This window comes from Typopeltis vanoorti, chromosome 24 (assembly GCF_054136105.1).
Source record: "Typopeltis vanoorti isolate ZY-2024b chromosome 24, IOZ_Tvanoo_1.0, whole genome shotgun sequence".
NCBI classification, from domain to species: domain Eukaryota; kingdom Metazoa; phylum Arthropoda; class Arachnida; order Uropygi; family Thelyphonidae; genus Typopeltis; species Typopeltis vanoorti.
The window spans coordinates 75132013-75150311 of record NC_143572.1 but is presented as its reverse complement, the minus strand read 5'-3'; the positions used below and the strand labels follow the sequence as shown (position 1 = coordinate 75150311).

The 18299-nt window shown below is 35.9% G+C and overlaps 1 protein-coding gene across 1 annotated transcript in view; it reads right to left on the bottom strand.

Annotated features, from left to right (window-relative positions):
• The window catches only part of LOC150093412 (uncharacterized), a 76286-nt gene extending 63427 nt beyond the window's left edge, over positions 1-12859 (bottom strand). Inside the window, exon 1 of the mRNA XM_090413445.1 lies at positions 12448-12859. Coding sequence (XP_090269571.1) covers positions 12448-12724 — 277 coding nt within the window. The 5' untranslated portion in view covers positions 12725-12859. The remainder of the gene's footprint in view (positions 1-12447) is intronic.
• Positions 12860-18299: the final 5440 nt, after the last annotated feature.

Here is an 18299-nt window from a genome sequence, read left to right as displayed (position 1 = left end):
ATAATGTTGGAGTCTTGACAAGTAACAGACTGATTTGGAGGAAAATTGTAGATAGGATGTTAGTAATGACGTAATTTTTTCATGTAGTACTATCATATCTTGTACACCCCTTGAGGGTACATGGCAGCAATTTGATGATGATGATGATAAAATATTATTTATAAAATTATAAATAAATTTTATAAATAAATATACATAATATAAAAAAATAAATAAATTACTTAAGTTAGATTAATTTTTCTCCTATTAAAAATTGCATGGCACGTCAGCAAATCGATTGGTAAATTTTTGTCACACTCACATAAAAAGGTTCGCCACCACTGGTAAAGATGATGATGGGAATGGCAGTTCCGTGTAGTGGATTAAGTGGTGAATACGGAGAGTTGTAGAATAAGTGCCCTCCCTCAATGAGTCTTTGGATTCCTTGCAGGTGTTGTGTAATAGTAAGAATAACAACATAACAATATCCCTTTCCTACATACTGTTTTATCTTCCAAAAGAAATACAATGCCCTTTAACAATTGTCTATGTGCAACTATATACTCTTCTGTCAACCAAGTATCTCTGATGTAAATTTTGGACAAATATACATGAATTAGCATCCATTAATTACAATACTGTCAGAACCACAGGTAACTTCTGTCTATTAAATAACTGATCATTTCAGATTTTAGACCTGAGAAACTGCTTTCTTTGATCATTACCATTCTTACTCACATCAAAAAAGGTACTTTCACACATGCTCATTTGCACTTCAATAGTAACAATGGTCAAAGCTGTATAACTGAGAGGAGACCTCCACATAGCCTTTAAAGGAATGTGGAGAACCGACCATGGCTTCTGACCTAATGTTCAATCTTCACCTTCTCGTGGTACACCATGTTGGGTATCTACCTGGATACTGAACGAACGAGGATGGGCTGGCAATTTGGGATTTAGCCGACCAAATTATATTCTTATTTGCTTAAACCAAATTACAGGATGATGTTACAACATAACAGTATTTCATGATGGCTTCAAGTTCAAGATCAGTACTATCAACATAAAAAGCCTGAATGGCAAAGAAATGGAACTAGCCAAGGAATTTGATAAGTACCAGATCGACATAATAGAGCTGACTGAAACAAAAAAGGCAAAAACTGACGAGGTCTTTCTGTGCAATAAATATGAGCCCAATCTTCTTAAATGGCAAGCAGTCTCAAGTAGAGTGATGTGGGCAAATATGAGAATGGGGAACTGGACAATGAGACTTATTTGTGCCTATGGTCCAACAGAAGGTTCTAGAAGTGGAAGAATATTTTGATGCTTTAGAAAAAGCAACTAACACAATGAAAAAGGAAAAGTTGGTCCTTGTTGGGGATCTAAATAGCAGAGTAGGAAATGATTGTCCGACATATAAAAATATTTTGGGAAAATTTGGAGAAAAGAGCAAAGCTAATAATAATGGCAAATACCTGTTGGATTTCTGCTCAGGACATAGACTGGTTATTACTAACACCATGTTCCAACATAAAAATGTGCACAAATTCACATGGAGAGAAGAGGCAAGGAATAAGAAAAGTCTCATTAACTATATTAATGTTGATAGTGATATTTTATCCCTGATGCAGGATACCAGTGTACAGAGGATTTCAAATTGGAAGTGATCACCATTTAGTCTTGAGCATGATAAAATTAAATTTCATATTAAAAAGAACATGTAAGAAAGTTTTAAAGCAAATAGGTATAGAGTAATTACTTCGAAAAATTCCTAAATGAAAAAAGCAGTAATGAGCAGCTCTCAGATGTGAACTGTAGACTAAAATACACAAACATCATTCAAGAAAAAATGAAAGAGTTTGAGAACAGGAACCAAACCTTGGAGATTCAGTGGCAAGCACTGAAGAAAACACTGATTCATTCAGCCAGAGATGCATGTGTTGAGGTTGTCTGTAAGGATAGAAAAATCAGAACTCCATGGTGGACACAGGAAGTTAAACAGGCAGTGAAAAAAAAAGAAGAAAGCATATCAAAAGTTCCTGACAAATAAGTCAGCTTGTGCTCTTAGAGAATACAGAGACAAATGTATGAAAGCTAAACACTGTAAAACTAGCTAAACAAAAGTCATGGGAAGACTTTGGTAAGAACATAGAAAATAAATATCAAGAAAATGGCAAGGTATTCTGGAGGTTGTTGAAGAAGCTCAGAAATGGAGGAAAGATGCTGTAAAAGGAATTAGAGATGATAAAGGTGACATGAAAATGGGAGAAATAGATATCCTTGAGGTATAGATTAATTACTTTGAAAAATTCCTAAATGAAACAAGCAGTAATGACAGCACAGTGGTAAAAAACACTGACCAGGCATGCAATCAGGAATACATATCCATACTTGAAGTAGAAAAAGCCATCAAAAGTCTGAAATGTGGAAAGGTAGCAGGACTAGATGATATTCGACCAGAAATGCTCAAGTATGGATGTATAAAAGTCGTACATCCCTCTGTCCAGGCCCTCTGCATAGTTCAGAAAGCCTGGACAGAAAGATGAATTCCGGATGATTGCAGCAGAACTTCATAGTACCCACATATAAAAAGGGAAATAAAACAGAATATAAGAATCACAGAGGTATTTCTCTACTGAGTGTTCCTGGTAAGATATATTATTATTATTCCTGATACCTCCAAGGAGGCTGAAGCCTCATCGTGGAAGGACACCTCCAACTGCCACAACCACTACATCAAACCTCTACTATGAATAATCTCCATCAATGCCATCTACCGCCCACCTCCACCACCACAACAACTACCATTTTTTGTCGGTAAATTGCGTGTGTTCTGAAGGGCCGATTTTTCTGTATGCAGGATGAAAAATCTGAGATTCCGGGAGAAAAAACCCTGCTACCTCTCCTTCGATTGAAATTGTTCGGATAAAGATTCCTCCCATCATGACGAGAATTGAACTTAGGCCTATTCCAATCGAAATACGCAATGTACCGTCTTTCTTCCAATGCGCTACGGAGGCTTGTGGAAGAGAAGCTTAGTAAAGAATAAGCTGGATTCAGGCCAAATGGTGGCTGTCAAGATCAGATTTTTACTTTACGACAAATAGTTGAGAAATCATGGGAATATAACAAAGATCTGTATTTAAGTTTTGTAGATCTGGTCAAGGAATATGACAAGGTGCCAAGAGAGAAGCTATTCAATATGCTACAGTTATATGGTGTCAATGGGGCATTATATCAAGCAATACTTAGTTAAATCTGGTGTCAGACATGGTTGTACATTGTCCTCTGTATTATTCATTATCTATATGGACCACATTATGAAGGAAAGTGGTATTAAACCTGATATCAAAATTGGAGATGTTAATCTCAGCTCTTTGCTTTATGCAGATGATGTTATACTTCAAAATAAATCTGCTACAATTCTGCAAGATTCCCTGACTAAATTGAACTGTTGTAATAGATATTATATGAAGGTCAGCAGTAACAAGACAAAGACAATAGGCAGAAGCATTGAAAATATCAACTGTATTGTGAATGGAGATCCTATAGAACAAGAAAAACATTTCAACTATTTATGCATGATCTTTAGTGAACATGGTAAATTAAATATGGAAATAGACAACAGAATCAACAAAGCTGGTAAGGTAGGAAGTCAACTGAATAAATTGATATGGAATAAGAGAGAAATTAGTCAAAACACTAAAGCTGTATACAATATAGTGTTCAAACCAATTTTAACTTACGGATCTGAGAGCCGAGTCAGAAGTAAAACACTTGACCAAGGACTAGGGACTGCAGATATGAGAGTACTGAGAACGATTAGTGGCATGAACAGATGGCATCAATGACAATATCATAATAAAAACGAGGATATTAGGAAATAACTTGACATTGTCAGTATTCAGGAATGCGTTAGCAGAGCTAATCTCAGGTGGTATGGTCACTTAACTCTTAGTAAGGGAATATTGTGAGTAGACATATAAATACAAAATTAATGACTGAAAATCTCATGTAAAAAGATTTTTTTTAATAGTATAATTTTCGCCTGTGTCACAGGCATCTTCAGTACATGTTAAGCTGAAATTAAACACTAACTGACAATTCCAAAACGCACCACCTAAGTAGCTAGTGTAAGATAGCTAAAAAGGTCAATGAAATTTCCTAACAAAAAAAAATTTTGAAATTGTATAGGTTGTCCCATTTACAAAATTTCAAAATTTTTATCAAATTTACTCACTTCCTCAACTAGAAGAACTGATACTTATATAAAAAATACTTTAGATTTCAAAAATAAAATTTCAGATCTTCATTTGGACGTTTCTGATATCATGATCAGTTTAGATGTTGTTTCTTTATTTACAAATGTTCCTTTATCTGAAAGCATTAAATTATTGCAACAGGAATTTCCTTCAGACATTGTAAAAATATTTGCTTTTGTAATACATTCTGGCTATTTTTCCTTTAAAAATAAGTTATATCAACAAACTGAAGGAACAGCAATGGGCAATGCTCTTTCTCCTGCTATCTCCAACTTCTTATGGAACATTTCAAAAAACGTATCTTTGACAACATTTCTCCCAGACCTACTCATTGGTTTGGATATGTCGATGACATTTTTGCTATTTGGAATGGCTCTTCTGAACTTCAACAGTTTCTCACTAAATTAAATGCATTCTGTAAACTGGATTCATCCAAGAATCCAGTTTACCCTTGAAATAGAATCAAATAAGCAGTTAGATCTTCTAATTCTTTGCCAACCAGATGGTAACCTACATTTTTCAGTCTATAGAAAGAAGCCTCATACTGGCCATTATATCCATGCTGAATCTCATCACCATCCCAGTCAAAAGGCAGGGACTATTAAAACACTGGTTCATCAGGCCAACTCTTTTTGTTCTTCAGATGATCTCTTACAGAAAGAACTGCAATATAGTACTCCTTCCTTTCTATCTAATGGATACAAGAATTCCTTCATCAAAAGAGCTTTAAGTAGTTTTAATATGTCTTCCTCTTCAAATACAGAAAAAATAACACGCATTCCTATCCCTTATGTACACGGCATTAGTGAACGTATAGCAAAAGTTTTAAAACCACTGAATATTTTTGTTGCCTTTTGACCAGTCAGAAAAATCTCCACCTTTCTTACTTCTCCTAAGGACAAGCTTCCACATCTTAATTATCCAAGTGTCTACCAGATTCCTTGTTCTTGTGGATTATCTTATTTCAGACAAACAGGAAGATTTGCCTCTATTCGACTAGAAGAACACCAATCTTATATTCAGTACCTTAAACCTGAACAGTCTGGACTTGCAGAACATGCCATCTTAACCAGACATAGAGTCCATTGAAAAAAGACAAGAGTCCTTCACAAAAGTCGGTTCCTCATAGAACGGCTTTATAAAGAAAAATGTGATACTTTACTCTACTCTCCTAACTTAAACAGATCTCCCCTTTATGGGAGATAGTACTTTACAAATCAGATAATCTTTCCTAACTTTTTATTGTATATATATATATATATATATATATATTAACTGACTTAAAACCCGAGAATTATAACAAAATGAGATTTATTTGAAAACGCAACATGTTTCGTCGAGATTGACTTCATCAGGCGTTAAGAACATAGAAAGATATTAAAAGACACTGAAAATAACATTGAGACACTCTAAAACTATACAATTATAAAGTCATAATATTCGACTGTGAATTACAGTTATTATGAACTTGAGCTATAGTCCGTGTTAAAGTTCTATTGTTGTACACGTGTGTGTGTGTGGAACCACGCGATCTCCAGTTTCTGATAGTAGAGCTGAAAGAGTCAGGCAAATTATAGCTGAGATTATTGTTCATATGAAGCGGGTCTAAGGTGATTTCTTTTGACTCCACAATGCGGCGTTCCACCTCATCATGGCAAATGTGTAGGTTTGAAGTTGATGTCCAATTTATCTCATGTTGGCTGCTTTCGTTGTTCGTATTTATTGAAAACAGGACATGGCCCGACAGAGCAGTTGCTCTGGTTCTCTTATAAGCAATGTCTCTCTGGTGCTCCTCGAGACGCAGTAGGATAGATTTCTCCGTTTGCCCATAGTAAGGCTTTCCGCACTCACATGTGACCTTGTATACACCTGGGAATTGTAGAAAGTTTTGAGATTGTTTATAGTTGTTGAAATGTGATCTTATTTTTGGCAGAGTCGAGAAGCACGTTTGTATGTTAAACTGCTTTAGGATTCTACTCAGCTTTTTGGATAGTGTGTGATATATGGCAAGACGATATGACCTTTGGAGTCGTCCTGTGTCTCTACGTTGACGGTGGGATAATTGGTTGTTAATACTTTTTAAAGAGTAGCCATTGTTTTTAAAGGTCCATTTAAGATGTTGTAGTTCTTTTTTTAGTTCTTCTTCATTTGACAGTACAGATCTTGCACGATTCGCAAGAGTTGATATAATACCCAACTTTTGCGCTGGATGGTGATGTGAGGACGCATGCAAAATATATATTTTTTTTTTTGTTAGGAAATTTTATTGACCTTTTTTAGTTATCTTACACTAGCTACTTAGGTGGCGATTTTGGAATTGTTTATTGTTTAATTTCAGCTTAACATGTACTGAAGATGCCTTTTATGACTTTTAATTATACTATTAAAAAAATCTTTTTACGTGAGATTTTCTGTCATTAATTTTATATTTTTATGGTCACTTAAACAGAATCGGAGAGGAAAGATTAGCAAGATATAGGTGGATTGATACAGTAAAAAGTACCTTAGAAGATAGAAATATAAGATCTGATAATGTTGGAGTCTTGACAGGTAACAGACTGATTTGGAGGAAAATTGTAGATAGGAAGTTAGTAACGATGTAAATTATTCATGTAGTACTATCATATCCTGTACACCACTTGAAGGTAAATATCAAGAATTTGATGAAGATGAGAGTAACAATGCACAGCCTTTTGGAAGAGTATATTGCCATGCTAATGAAAAATGTCAAGTGCCTCTATACAAGTAGGCTAAGTGATGTTATTCATGTGCATACTTTTGTCGACTCATGCTCAGGGTACAGTACAAAATATAAATTCATAAAGTATTTACTTTCTGAACTAGCAAAAAAACTTCCTACACATGTCTTGGTATCAGAAAATTGTAAATGGGGGTGCAGTATCCCAAAAGAGAAAAGTCACTAATGGTGTGCCATAGGGATCAGTTTTGAGACCATTGTTCAATTTTATTAATGATATTGGGATGTGTTTAAGTAGCGATAAACAGCTGCCATGCAAAATTGGGAAGAGCAATGCAAAGTCAAGCAGATGTAACTGGCCTTACAGGAGGACTTGAATAGATTGTATGAATGAGCAGATTATTGGAACTCAGGAGCAGCTCATGCATAGGGACTGTGGAACTGCAGCACCTCCAATTTTTCTAGATATATAAATATATTTATTAATTTTTTTATAATTGCTTATAATATTTAATTTTATCATCAACAATCCTATACAATTCTCTTATTTTGTATAAAAAATAATAAAAATCCATCTTGTAGCACTTAGGAGGACAAAGGACGCTAGCAGCACTGTTATATATATTTTTTTTTTTTATGTTGAGCCCATACACAGGAGGTTGGTTGGCCAACCCATAGTACATTAGTACAGTGTATGGGTAGTGGGTTGGGAAAGGAGGAATTTGTTTACATTTGATTTGAATTACTTTAAATTGTATTCCTAGGGAAACACAGCAGGTGGGAGACTGTTCCACAGTGCAGCAGTTGCAGGGATGAAGGAAGAGGAAAAGAAACTTGTTCTGTTTGTTTCTAGGTGTACTGTGAAGGGATGTTGCAGCAGCTGCATATGTTCCAATGAGCATTGTACTAAATGGAGGAATTATTGATGTTATTTTGGATGAGCATTTCCCATGGAAATATTTGTAGAATATACATACTGCAGAGACCATACATGTATGTGAAAGTGGGGAGAAAAGAGTTGGTAAGGGATGGATCATTGATAAGTCTAATTGCTCTCCTCTGTATTGAATCGAGCATTTTGAGAGAGCTTTTAGGTGCCTTACCCCATATGTGGAAGCAGTATTCAATAGCTGGGTGGATTTGTATAATGTTAGTAGCTGTTCGAGGGTGAAGTAACATCTTGAGTGAAAGAGAAATCCTAGTTTTTTTGAGGCTGAGGATGCAATGGTTGTGATATGTTTATGCGAGGAGAGGTTTGATGTGAGAGTGATTCCAAGAAGCGAGATCTCAAATTGTCTGGAAATTTGGTATTGTCAAAAAGGATACTGGGCAAAAATGGTTCTTTTTTGTGGGAAATAGTACAGAACTGGGTTTTATTGGCATTGAAATTTATGAGGTTATCCAAACTCCATTGTAGGATGGCTTGGAGATCGGAGTTGAGGGTGGTGGTGGTGGTGGTTGATGTTCTGTAGGTTGAGGTGAGCAATAGCACACTCAGGATTTAATCTTGGGAGGAGCCCCCGAGTTGAGTAGCCGCTTTGAGAATACACACTATGCATCACATATGACCTATGACTGAGCATCTGTAATGATCGCTAATTCATAAGTAGTATAGAAATAGAAGACACGACACAACATAAATAAAAAAAATAAAGAATTTTAATTAGGAAAAGATTTTTGGAAAATTTTCTAGTGTTTTATTTTCCTTTTTCTTTGGGGGGGACCAGGGCCCCTTGGCCCCCCCCTCCCTGAGTGCATCACTGGAGGTGAGTTGTGAAGAGTAAGGCTTATCAAATGCAAGCGAGGAGTGTAGTGTGCTGTCGTCTGCAAAACTGTGTATTGGGTTGGAGGTCAACTGCAGTAGGTCACTGATATATAGCAGGAAGAGGGTTGGTGAGAGGACAGAACTTTGTGGGACCCCAGTATTAATTGAGTAGTGAGAGGATAGTATTTGCTAGCATATTGCTAGTATTTTCTACACACACAAACATATGCACATCATAGCGAGATGCGAGCTATTAGCTTAATGTGGCACTGTCTATCACGCAGTTCCACTGTTGTTAATATGCAGTAGTAGAGTGTTCATAGTGCTTGTCATGTTTACTCTGTCTCTTTAAATATTTGGACATTACAATTAAAGACATAACATTTGTTGTAGTTTTTATTTTAGAACATTATTGGGGTTATGATAATGGATTTTATTTTTAAGTAATTTTGAATTATACCAAACTGTATAATTTTATCAATAATAAACAATATTTTTTCATGTTTAATTTTTTTTTAAATTTTTACCGTAATTTTGATATTTTATCCAAACACGTATACACTGTACTTACAGTGTGTATGTATGTTTCGAAAGTTGCAGCACCCCAGTAATTTCAAGTCATGAGCCACCACTGTTGGAACTACCAGTTCAATGTTGCAAAGTATAATGTTTTGAAATTTGGAAAGCAGCGATGGGATGCAAAATATACACTTAGTGGGGAAACTTTAAAGGAGATAGAGGAGATGACAGATCAGGGAATGGTTTTGGACAAGGACTTGATCAGGCCTAATATGGATTAGTGTGCACAGATTTGCTTGCCAGGTGTTCATGGTGATGATATGCTAGAAAGGGTTCAGAGAAGATTCACAAAAGTGGTCAGTGGTCTTTGGAATGGAGTACGAGGACAGATTAAGAGGATGTAAATTGCAAAGCCTTGTGAATAGGAGAAGGAGGGGGGGTATGATTTATACATATAAGCTAGTCGGGGGTTGTTATCAGGTTTACAGAGATTTTTCATAGAATGGGAGAGAGGTGTAGAACAAGAAAGCATTGCTGTAAATTGTATAATGAGCAGAGAAGTGAGAAGGTTCTTTGCATGGAGAGTAGTTGGTGTGTGGAATGCATTTCCTGAGTGTGGACACATTGAGTCAGTTTAGGGTACGGTTGAGTTAACATCATATGCAGCGGTGTGTATCTCCCAGTCTAGAGGTTTTTTTTTTTTTTTTTTTTTTTTAATATGATGATACTGATATATGCCATTTCACTATTTCTATATGGAAAATGTCTTTTGTCATGTGGTTAGCATGGGTGTTAGAACTAGGTTTTTAGTTTGGAGAGTACTGATTGAGTGAAATAGATTGCCAGCGTCTGTTCTGGGTGCCATAACTGTGAATGAGTCCGAAGCAAAGTATGATAGATACTGCACAAATGTTGGATAGTTCTTGACGTGATGTTCAGGGCCTCCCTCAATGAGTAAGGACTCCTTGGATTTCTGACTATCTTATTCGATCTAGCACTCACTGACAAACATTTTCTGAAATGTTCTTCCAAAAGGCACTTGCCTTAGATATAGAGTAGACTCCTGCTGGCCACTGGTTAGAGTTCAAGTTAAATACAGTATTTTCTGGAATGATCCAAGTTTAGAGTAATTGTTTTAGATACTCAAATTTTCTGAAGCTCTCCAGAGTTTTTCAAATAAAGGTTCAAAACAATCTGATACATTTATAAATTGAGATTAATATCTAACATATTCTTAATTCTTTTAATTTTTCCAAAGAAAAAAAAAATTAAATGATATAAAATATTTGAAGTTACTGTCCTAAAATGATTAATATGTTTAGGGCAAATCAAACTTTAAAATAAACTTTGGTAAGTGGGCCTTAAGTTGTGTGTGTGTGTGGTGGGGTGGAGGTTACTTTTTGGTTAGATCGTGAGATTCCGAAAAGGAATAGCAATTACGTATTTTAAGTAATATTTTACGGATATTAAACATACATCGGTAAGCTAAGGATTAGATATATGATATTAATACTTTTGATAATCAATATTTATTTATATTTAAACATTTAATTGCCATTAAATGACACTCGTCACCTAAGACAATTGGAAGAATGTGTGCCTAAAAGCATAACTACTTATAGCAGAGTTAAGTATACCCTCCCCCAAACCACCACCTTCTATAAGTGAAAAATTTTATAATAGATAATTATCGATTTAACAACTTAAAAAGCAACATATGTAGGTTATCTATGAGATACGAATGCAAACAGCAAATCTTTACATAATAAAGCTCCTCGTTTATTCATATATATAACGTAATAAAATGTTTTATGAAAATTCCACTAGCTAGGAAATAGTGTCAATCAACAACACATGACGTCAGTAAGCTAAGGATTAGATAATATGCATCTTACTACTTCTGGTAAACATTATTTATTTTTATAGGTTCATTTATATTTAAACATTTAATTGCCATTACCACAGTCATCACTTAAGACAATCTGAAGAATGTGTGCCTAAAATTATGAAGAATAGGTGACTTATTTTTACAAACCAATGATTTGTAATTCATGTAAAATCTCTCTCTCCCTCGATGAGTCTGACTACAGGAAAATTGATGTAATGATATAAAAATTGCTCTTCAAAACAATTACCCGCGTCCTTTAACTTTTTTTCCCCATTAGTACATACAAAACCAGCTTTATAGATCTTATAATTTCTAAAAAATATAAATGTTGTAAGTCAGTAACCGCAAATGCTAATTGAATAATAAAAACCTGTATTGCCAGTTGATTGCAGAGTAGTCGTTTATTTACATTTTATTCCAAGAAAAATAAGGTTGCACACAACACTACCAATACTTACTCCTGTAAAATGCGATTTGACCTTTTATTTGGGAGTAAATAAGAAATGCATATTTTCCGGGTGGGAGGGGGTGCAATGTTCATTATTATTTTTATTATTTTTTTTCACATTCTGTTAATTTTGTTATTACTGCTTTATTTTTATTATCGAATTCGTTAACGGAAACAATTTCCCACTTGTTCTTGGCATTACGAACTGCTAACAGGAATAACGACACGACACTTGGTATCCGCGCGTTACATTCAGCTAAAAAAACTTTGCAGTGTAATGCAACATCCTTCACAAACACCGTATCGAATCCTTCTATAGTAATTATTCCTATCTAAATTTATATATTGATTCAGCATGAAAAAAAATGCAAAAACAACGTTTATGACGATTTGGTACACATTTCCGAAAAAATAAATAAACTAAAAGATCTTTTGAAAACCTTTTCAATATGTGTGTATATAATAATCAGCTTTACGAGTTGTAGGTGAAGAAATTTCGGAATGATTGTGAAATCACAACAGGTAATCAACTAGTTAAGCTCTATACACAAGTTCTGCGCTATAAATGTAAGTTGATTTTTAGTTTATTTTAATACTCCAAATTATATTACACTACATTTAATTTATCATAAAAGGCACTGGCATTTTAGAATTAGCATGTATCAGCAACGAGAAGGAAAAAACAAAACAAATCAAACATTATTTGGGGAAAATTAATTTAATAGATCAACAAAACCTCACAACCGCTAAACAAGAGCAATAAAAATGAGAAGAATCAGTGAAAGTGGAAATTGGCAAACAACCGTGTTATGTGTTTAGTACGGTTGAATAAAAAAAAATATATTTAAAAAAGTTATAAAAAAATAAAAAAAAGACTAGTTATCCTACCTGGTTGTTTGATGTTTTCGTTTTCTTTCAGATAGTTTATGGAAAATAAACTTGCACCCCGAAAACACGTAGTCTGGTTATACACACTCCTAGACGATAATCCTCTCGTGGACATTAACCCTAAGCCATGATAAGGATGGTGACGCACTTTTGTTACTCCGGTACAGATGTACCTGTCGAACTTCAAAGCATGCCTGCAAGATGAAAGCCCCTTAGAAACAATTCTAACGTAACAGTTGTCCCACAAACTCTTAAAATGTCTTGCTCCCAAAGCCATGGTAACCAACAGAAAGAGTGACTGTAGTGTGTGTGTTTGTGTTTGTGCGCGCGTACGGCGTCTGAATGGAAACAGCCTTGCCCTTCGGTACAAACACCAGAAAAAAGCCGATAACGTTGAACACCGCCTTTCCGAAGTCAGAGACAACCTGAAGAGATTGTGCAATGTTTCGAAGCGGCAATAGTGCAGCATTTAAGTAGAAAATAAATATGTAGACATATTTATTACATAAAAAGATCTGTGATAGAGGAAACTATTTATGTTGCTATTTTATTTATGAAAACAAAAGAATAACTATTTGAAAAATAGCAGGTTCCTTATAAAAAAATACTATTTGAAAATGAATTCTGAGGCAGACGAAAAACCATTGAATGTAGAAAAGAGAGAATAAAATTTCTACTAAATCTTCCGTAAAAGGAGCAGTCAGACAGGGGAAAAAAAGGGGGAGAAGGGAACAAAATATCCATAAGGGCTTTTGTAAGAGCATGAAAGGGCTGAAAAAAATGACATTTGTGATTATGGAGGAATATCTGTATGGCATCTTGTCTATAGATTGTCTATAGACAATCTATAGACATATTGTCTATAGATATACGTTGATTGAAAAAATCAACGTATTTTTTTGCAGTCTTCATATGAGAAATCCAACATTTTAACACATTCAAAAAACTTAAAAATCGTTTTAAAATATAAACAATGGCTAAAATACCAAGAGAATTATAGATTTTTCTTATGATTTCGAAACATGATGGTATGGATATATTATATTGTGTTATTAAAGTTTAAAACAGCTTAAACAGGAAATTTTAATGGCAAAATGCAAAAATCGTCACTTGTGACATCAATGAGCTTTGTGGCTCTGTGTAAAATTGAATAAGAGGCGGTCGACAAAATCTCGAAAATATAGGGCATTTTTATGGATAACGTCGTGCCATAAAGATTTAAGAGTTTATCATGCAACAACAACTTAAGCAAATGCTGCTGTTGGGAGGGAGGAAGAATAATAAACTTCTTTTATTATTAAACTATTATTATTATTGTTTATTTATTTATTTTCTAATCGCTGTAATTAATCATCACTAAAGCAAAATTTTGCAAAAGGCAATATGTACAGAATTTGCCGTTCGAAGAATTTTAGTGTCTCCAGTATAAGATGTCAATAATTATTTTCATTAGAGACCATAGGAAGGACTTTGAATTTCCGATGGAAATTCATTATGATTCCATGTTAGCAAAAAAATAAATAATTAATTATATATATTTATACTGTATATATATATATACATATATATATATATATAAAATCAGCTAACGCCTTTTTATTCCCGTTTACGGAATAGGCGAGGCCGTTTTAGCCCTATCTAACTTTTGGAGACTGAGTGGGTAGTTTAATCTCCACTGGTACCCAATCAAAAATAGCTGGCCCAAGGCTATCACTAATTAAGCAGAACGCAGCGAAGAGAGACGGCTCAACAAGTGCCACCATCTCGCGGTCCCTAACACAATATATTTAATGTCTGAAATAATGTGGGTCTACGGTCGATTTTTTTGAGTTTACGTTACGAAAAACCTGAGTTTAGGGGAGGGAAAAAACCCGCTTTCCTTAGCCAGAGATCGACTATCTCGAGAACTGGTCTAAAAAAGGTTTAGAAAATTTTCCTCTAGTCGGTGACTAAAGCTAGACAGGTGTGTGTGTGTATATATATATATATATAATCAATTTTTTACCTTGGGGATATTGTATATTAGGATAGCTAAGTTATTTTATAAACTTGGTTATTTTAACTCCTAATCCCAAGTATGCAAACAATTAAGTTTGCGCCTGAAACAAAGTTCAAGTCTAAAGATGTTACAACACCAGGGCAACTCATTGTAAAGGTGGGTAAAGCTCTGATCACTATTCTTAGTATTTTCCCATAATGTAAAGCACATCTCACTAGAAGATATATACTGCAATGCATTATGGGTGGGGTCACTACCCAGACCGGTTTCAACCTTTTTTGAGGTATCCTCAGTGAGTACCTAGACCCTAAATACCACGGTTGATTGACAATTGACATTTATGACTTTAGGGGTGAAGCAAGATGCTTTTCATATTCCCCGCTATCTGTTGTGGTTACAGTGAAGGTAAAATTTATGAGCAGATTGCTCGCCCTGAAAGGGCATGGAGATTATGCATCACTAAAGGAGGCTAATATAGCTTTTGGTCTTCTATATTTGCATATGTCCGTTGGATCGCATGCTGCAGCTTGCTGAACCAAATCGTTGGGATGTGTGGATGCTAAGGACAGCAGAAAAGAGAAAATATAGAGAATATTTGTGTCTCTGTGGAGTTGATTGTTTCGAACATACCACGCGGCGTTCAGAATCATTCTCAACCACTTGTTCTGCACTCGCTGTATTTTGATAATGTTAGTATTAGAGGTGTGGCTCCAGGCTGGAGAGGCATAGGTGATTATAGGATGAATTGTCATCAGGTATAGTTGCAATTTGATTCTGAGCTTGTTGCTGAGCTTGCTATTTCTATTAATTAGCGGATAGATCTGAGCTATGGCTTTAGATGCCTTTGTGCACGCAGACTTAGTGTGCTGATTGAAAGATAGCTTTTTGTCGAGAATCACACCCAGGTAATTTGTTTCTGTCTCCCAGGGAATTTTAGTATTGAATAGTAACACATCTCCTACAGGAGACAATGGCCTTTTTGAGAAAAGAATGGCTGAGCTTTTCTGGGGTTTGATTTCCAATCTCCACTTAGAGAACCAACCCTCCAGCTTTAGAATGTTTTCTTGAAGCTTTCTGGTAATTAAATGGGGTTTGAGAGATCTGGTTAGTATTGCTGTATTTTCCGCATACAGGGCCAAAGTGGAAGTCATCGGATTGTGTGGGATGTCTGACATGTATATAGAGAACAGCAATGGAGCCAGTAGAGATCCCTGCGGCACTCCAGCAAAGATGTGGCGCTGGGAGGATGTAGAACCATTGATTTTTACTTGCATTGTTCTATTCTGAAGATATGAATGGATTAAGTGAACCATTTTTAGTGAGGTACCGGCGAGATAAGTTTGTGCAGGAGTCCAAAATGCCAGATTTTGTCAAATGCTTTGGATAAGTCTAGGAAAACAGCGCCTGTGCACTGGTGCCAGTTGTAGCTGGTGGTGATGTATTCCACAATTCTGTGGATTTGCTGGGTAGTACTATGGTGTTGCCTGAAACCAAACTGTTCTTTAGGGAGGATGTTTAGGTCATTTACTGAAGTTTGGAGTCGTGAGGGGATGACCTTCTCTGCAACCTTACCCAGATTTGAGAAAGCCTGATTGGACGATAATTTTGCGGTAGGTATGGGTCTTTGCCTGGCTTATGTATAGGAATTACGTCAGCCCGTTTCCAGGTGGAAGGAAAATAGTGAAATCTTAAAATTGCATTTATTATACTTGTCAGGTGCACTACTGCTTTTCGGGGCAGAAGTTTAATCACCCGATTAGTAATGCCGTTTGGCCCAGGAGCTTTTTTTGTTCTTTAATTTTTTAATAATGTCATATAACTCAGCAGGTGATGTTTGTGCAATATGGTCAGTGCTGGAGATAGGAAGTTTGAGTGAGTGTCTGACCTTACTGTGAATCTTATATGTGGTCAAAGTCAAGGTTTCCATACGAAGGCCTGCATTGCTCCTCTAAGTTGTGTGCTATAACTTCTGCTTTGTCTACATCTGCGTGAGCAAGGCCCTGGTCAGAGAATATTGGGGGAAGGGATCTGTCTTTGTTTTTGATATTTTTCAGTAGTCCCCAGATGGAGTGATCAGTAGGTGAAATGGAGGATAACTTTTCATCCCATACTTGGTCTCTATGGGCTTTGAGTGTATATCTTACTGCTCCATTTAATCTGTTTAGATTTATTTTATCTTGTGGTGCACACGTGTTACGGTATCTTTTCCTAGCTCTGTTTTTGTCTCTGATCAAGTTCATGATGTCTTCAGGCAAACGATCTGGCTTGCGGGCAGATTTGTAGGAGGAAGCTACCTTTATAGCAGAATTAATTTGTTGTATGAGATTTGTAGCTGCAGTTTCTACTTCTTCTTTTGTGCGTATGTGAGGAACAGGTCCAATATAATCCTTGAGTGCTGCTGACAGTCTTTCCCATGCAATGTAGGAGTGAGAAGGAGGACATAGGTATTCTTGATTTCCCAGCTGTAGTAGAACTGGATTGTGATCGGATGATAGTTCATCTATAGATATGATGCTGAATTGAAGTTTAATATCCTGAAGGATAGCTATATCCAGGATGTCAGCAGTGCCGAACGTGCTGAGATGAGTTGGTTCGGTGGGGCCTGCCACAACAGCGTTGCTTGATCCTAAGTAATTGTAAAGGATGCAACCATTCTTGTTTGTGGTTGTACAATTCCACGCAGGATGCTTGGAATTTAGATCCCCGGCAATAATGGTGGGCTCTCTGGTGCATAAGATGGCATTTAGATCAGAGTGAAGTAGAGATTTTTGGGGAGGGTTGTAAGCTGAGTAGATTTTCAGTTTGCCAGTGGAGCTGGTGACTACTTCCACTCCTGTGATCTCAAGGTTAGTGGTTGAAGGAATGCTCACAGAGTGGTGCTTAATGTAGTTTTTAATAAAGATGGCAGTGCCGCCGCCTCTGTAGAGTAGTCTATCATTTCTGTATAGGTGATAGCCCCTTATCTGAGGGTTTTAAATGAGTTTCACTGATTATAATAACATCTCGTTGATACCTAAATGTGAAGTGTCGGAGTTCCAGAATTTTGTTTTTAAGGCCATTTGCGTTCCAAACAACTATCTGAAGAGATGCTGGAATGAGTTTGTTACTATTCATTTATGAGAGCTGTGAGGATGACCTGTGTTTCACGAAGAAATCTTTTAGTGGAGGTTTCAGTTGGGTTTGATAGGCTGAAATTTTGTAGCATGTTTGCTAGTGAGGCCGTAATAACAGCTGTTAGGTTTTTAGTTGCTGTTGGTTAATTATGTTCTGGAATTGGTCTAATTGTACGGGTAACATCGGCATAGCTTCTTGTTTGCTTTCGGGTGTCTCTATTATTGGAGCTCTCCGACTGTGGCCGCTGAGTCTCCGGTTTTGGTGTCTGGGCCTCTGGTGTTCTTTACCAAGGTTATAGTAATACAGAGCCTTATCAACTTTACCTATAAGAGTTGCAATAAGGTGTTTTTATTTTTAATAAAAATCTCTGGAGGAGATATAGATGTAATCAATTTTTTACCTTGGGGATATTGTATATTAGGATAACCAAGTTATTTTATAAACTTAAAAAAAAAAAAAATCAGCTATCGCCTTATTATTCCCGTATACGGGGAGTAGGCGAGGCCATTTAGCCCTATCTAACTAGTTATTTTAACTCCTAATCCCAAGTATGCAAACAATTAAGTTTGTGCCTGAAACAAAGTTCAAGTCTAAAGATGTTACAACACCAGGGCAACTCATTGTAAAGGTGGGTAAAGATCTGATCACTATTCTTAGTATTTTCCCATAATGTAAATCACATCTCACTAGAAGATGTATACTGCAATGCATTATGAGTGGGTAGTGACCCAGACCGGTT